The sequence below is a fragment of the Phaethon lepturus genome, unplaced genomic scaffold (genome assembly GCF_000687285.1).
Source record: "Phaethon lepturus isolate BGI_N335 unplaced genomic scaffold, ASM68728v1 scaffold14077, whole genome shotgun sequence".
NCBI classification, from domain to species: Eukaryota; Metazoa; Chordata; class Aves; order Phaethontiformes; family Phaethontidae; genus Phaethon; species Phaethon lepturus.
This window is the reverse complement of record NW_010551222.1, coordinates 8824-13817: the sequence shown is the minus strand read 5'-3', so window position 1 is coordinate 13817 and position 4994 is coordinate 8824. Positions and strand designations below refer to the sequence as shown.

General features: G+C 39.9%; 1 protein-coding gene across 1 annotated transcript; it reads left to right on the top strand.

Moving 5' to 3' along the window:
- The first annotated feature begins 803 nt into the window (after positions 1 to 803).
- Positions 804 to 1237, top strand: LOC104613534 (heat shock protein beta-3-like). Its single transcript, XM_010290847.1, is given in 2 exon segments — positions 804 to 975; positions 978 to 1237. Coding segments are annotated over 2 exon segments (432 nt in total).
- The last annotated feature ends 3757 nt before the right edge of the window (positions 1238 to 4994 follow it).

Genomic DNA, 4994 nt, shown 5'->3' with positions numbered 1-4994 from the left:
CAGGGAAAAATAACTCTGCCCTCTCCTGGAATCTGTGAAATACGAGCTTTAACTGTAATTCTCCCTGCACTCCCAAGTGACTCCCTGACACACTGGAGAAGGCTCCGCTGTGTTTGTAGGTCACTAAGACTGCAGATTCAGCCCTTTGGGCACCCCTTCTTTGGGCAGGGATGGTTACAGTTCCCTCCTCCCACCAATAACATGGTTAACCATGCCTGTATTTCACCTATACACAACTTCCGCAACAACGTCCAATGCACTTGTTAATTTCATAGTTTACATAACCCGAAAATTGCTCCATTCCTAGTGTCAAGCTAATTAAACTCCTTCCTTCAGCACCTCTGCCTTTCAGTTAGAAGAAATGCAAAGTTTGCATCTATTGCCATGTAACCCTTGGAAAAAAAGAATCATTAAACTTCCACTTAAATCAACAAATCTTTCACATTATTCATCTGCTCATTATTCATAATGTCAAAGAGCACAATATTGCAATCATCAGAGGTGCATTAAAATTTTGCTTTTACTACTTATGCATGAAAGCTGTGCACGTGTTGAAGCCACTCAGGACCCCAGTACTATAAATAGTGCTCTACTGGTAGTGGATAAAAGATGAAACAAGCCTCCTGGCACTGGAGCACAGCACGCCCTATTAAATGCTGAGCTCTGCCCGTGCTAAAAGTGAAAGGTGGCATCAACCGGTAAACTAGTCTGTGGGTAAGGCATACGTCTGGGAAGAGTGTGCTCCGACTCTGCAGCTTCCCCAAAGCGACCCAGCAGCAGCAGCTTACCTTTCTGCCTCAGCAATGGCAGAAGCTGTCATAAGACACTGGGTGGAAACTCCCGTGCGCTATCAAGAGCAGTTTGCTGTCCAAGAGCCGGAAGCGCGCAAACTGGACCACTCTTTATACGCCTTGCCGGGCCCTTCTACAGCTGCAATAGGCAACGGAAGGTGTATCACGGAAAGTACAGCTGGGGTTAGGAGGAAAAGACAAGCTTTCAGGTCTTGCTGGACGTTGTGCAGTTCCGCCCCGAAGATATCATTATTCAGACTTTCGAAGGCTGGCTCCTGATCAAAGCTCAACACGGACCCAGGATGGACGAACACGGTTTCATATCCAGAAGCTTTACCAGACAATACAAACTACCTAATGGAGTGGAGAACAAAGACTTGTCTGCGCTTTTCTGCCACGATGGCATTTTGGTTGTTGAAATGAAGAACTCAGTGGCAAAGAATTAGAGTCTTGTCCATAGTTTATTGGTGAGATAAAATCATTCTTAATATAACAACATAATATCATCCAATCAATGCTGTAGAGCGTACTAAGCATGTGCCTGTATTTATATCACAGTAAATGAAAATCTTTGTATAAATTATTCAGTATGCCGAGTTTATTGTTTGATGTGAAATGTTAGACTGCTTGCCTCCAGCTCTGTATGTGTTGGAAAGCCAGGCTTTTTGAGCAGTAGAAAATTTAGGGTAGACACAGAAAGAGAAAAAAAATCTATTTGATAACATATTGAAAATAAAGCACATTTATGACTTCAGTAGGAGGAGTTGTATTTCTAAGGAATAAGCATCTGTCATACATAGTCATAATCATTAAAGAAGCAATAGACAGGTTATGAGTCTTAGAGAAATTTAATTTACATACCAAAAATTCTGTTTTCTAATTTTTGAGATTAATTTCTTCTTCCTTAGGCTCTGGAAAAGCACACAAACTGAAGTTTATAATCAAGAAAAAAAATATTTCCACGGTCCAAGCTTGTATACAAAAAAACCCTTGAGAGATTACTTTTCAGAAGTGTGTTGCATGCTTGAAACTATAAGAAAAAAGAATAATCATGGACTATTTGCTTGAAAACATAGGCAGTAGAAATTATACTTTCTGTGAAAGACTAATTAATTTCAAAGAAAACATTCAAAGACATTTAGAAAATTGGTTTTATTTGATATATTCTGCTATCCATTAGCAACTCAGCAAAAAATATATTGCTTACAAATACTCAAAAGATCAAATTCTTCCTTGTGAATCCCCATTAATAAAAAAGCATTACTCTAGCACAGATGCCTCTATTCTTACACATTTTATGTAGTCTTGTTTTTCAATCAGATGAATACTTTACTCTTCACGTTGCTTGACAGTTTGTGTCTTCAAAAGCAAATTTTTCTGCCTATGTATAATCCCACTCTCTCTGTACCAACATGGGCTCTACATGAATCTAATTTTAGGTGTGGGAGTTCCTTACTACAGACGCTGGATTAATATCTGTCCCAGTTTCTCTCTTTTCGTAAGAATAGTAGAGGTGAAAAAAAAATCCACCACTGTATCTAGTATCTGGTCTTCTTAACGTTAAAAAAAATAATGCTGTATGTGAGTTTGTAAATACTCAAACATTTGAGATCTGCAGCTGCAAGTTGAACTGCCTCCTTTTATGTGTAAGGGAGATGAGTATGACTGCTGTGCTATGAATAGTAAAGGAATGTGGAATGGAAAGTGCCAAGTTAAATACAGACTCTTCATGATAGCCATCTGCTGTTTGGACAAATTAAAAACATATTCAAATGAAACTGAACACAAATACAATTTTAAGAATATGAGAAAAATCTGATGAACAAAACCCAGGCTCTCGCTAGCTGAAGCCAGAGTGTTCCGTTAAAATGAAAGCCCTAAGCTTGTACTTCCGCACATGTCCATTCATGAGAAAGATTTATGTCATGGTTGTTTAGACTTGAAGATATTTGGAGCAACTGACTTTTGAAAAGTGGGTAGTGCAATTCTTGCATTTTATTTATTATTTGTGCTAAAACACACAAGGAATTTGTACAAGAAGTGCAGAATAAAGTCTGTATTGTAAATTTCCATCATGTGCAATTATTTTGTTTTTTTAATAGAGCAGAAGTCAAGAACCTAATGTTTTCTAACAAACCAAACCAAATATAAAACGTATGTCCCTACATTTCCAGTCAACACACACTTTTCCCTCATATTGTCCGTGTTTAGTTTGTCTATTTGTTTAAGATGACAAATGATCACGCTAGAAAATCAGATCTAGATTTTCAACACTTTTAGGTCAAAAAGCTTCCTCAGCCAGGAATCTGATGGAAGATATAACATGGACTTTAAAAAAATAATTCTAGATACGCATTTGAATTTAAACTTTACACACCAACTTTATAAAAGCTGACAAGTTTAGAGCTATGGTTACGCATCATTTTACAGCGCAACTGTGGGGAGAGAGTTCAAGATCACCAGCTAGTAACCGGCTTTGGTGATTTTTGTTTACAGAGGATTTTGTAAATTGGATCACTTAAAATCATAGGTTATTACAAAAATTATTCTAGCTATGATTGCAGTGATGGTACTCATAGCCCTAGAGATGAAAAAGCAGTTCTAAAAAAACATAACTGTTTTAATTATTTCAAATTAGATCATGATTAAACTACTGGAAACTTGGCAAGGAATTAGACCAGACAGCCGAAATCATACCGTCTGTTCTATATATGTTAATACCATGGTTACACACAGCCCTGCCTCACAATACCGGAGGGAGAATTTGGCATTGGCCTGTTGTATATCACAGGTCTCTTCTCATGACTCCGTTTGTACTTACTGACGACATCGTCAGTTAGAAACCACTGGAACGTACTGACCCAAACATGGCAAGGATGTACCCAGGAGGATTTTACCTTCTGTAGCACGCAGAGCTTTCCAAAAGCCTAATGCCTGCTCCTTGGTGAAGGGGAACTTGCCCTGGCCCAGCCCTGAAGTACTCCTGTAATGGGGACCACGCTGGAGTGTGGACCTGCCGCTGGCTTCCTGCATTTAGCACCAAGAACAACGCAGAGGAAAGTGCCTCTCTCCTTTTTTCAGTGGCAGTTTATCGAAAGTTCTTGGATGAATTATTTTTATGTGTTTACCAGAACAGCCTCAAAGTACTTGGCAGACCGCTTCTGAATTGTCTGGGAAAAAGCTGTTTTCACATACTGTATGTCATGTTTTACTTTTATAATCTGATTAGGACTGAACGTGAATGTCACAGAGAAAGCTGCTAATACTGCTCATGGACAGCAGAATGAGAAAATTATTAACAGCAAAGGATTTTAGAACAGCTACAGCTTAAGACAGGTTTAAGACATGCTGATGTGGCTAAATTAAGAATCCTGATACTGGCTGCCTACAGAACCCTGGCCCAGAATAAGCAATAAGTGGTGCTGCAAGCCCTGCAGAGCAAGTGTTATGGAGCCTTCTCAGTTCCCATCACTGAAGGATTACCTTTGTAATTGATCAGACTGGTCGTCCACATGGATAAAGATGATTTCATGCATGAAATGCGTGTGAAAAATGCTTTCATAGAAGAAGAAAATGCCACAATATCAGCAGTAGTCTCCAAAAGAAAGGTAACAAACATTCGTTTCCATGTGATCCTTGTGGGCAGAAAGCCCACAAATGCCTTGGACTTGTTGCCTTTTTATAGTTTCTGCTGCACTAGGGCATTTGAGATCTCTCTACACAATCCAATACTTGTCGTGCGCTGAACCAAGGCTGACACCTGTCAGTCACTCAGTAACGGCTCGACTATAGCCCTGGGCATTGGAAAAGAGGAAAGGATACCCCTTGGGGTATCATGGTGGCAACGCTCCTTCTATGAGGGGTAGGTCTTGTGTTCCTTACTTAGTTCATAGCCAAGAGTCAAAATGTGCTTTTTCATCTGAGTAACGCTACAAGGTTTGGCTTTTAATGGGAGTAGAAATATTTCTGAAAATATTGGGTGCACCTTCTCTTATTTGAAAGAAATGCTGACCTCTGTCTTGCTGACTACCAGAGACAACAGCTGGCCCGTGTCATCCAGAGGACAGCATCCCAATGGCCCTACACTGTAAATGCAGGGGGTAAGTCTAAGGACTTAGACCTGTATGTTACATCTGAAATACCTGAGCTGGCCCCACTCGTGCTGACTCTGGAGCCAGAAGTACTGTCCCTGTGTGCCAACTA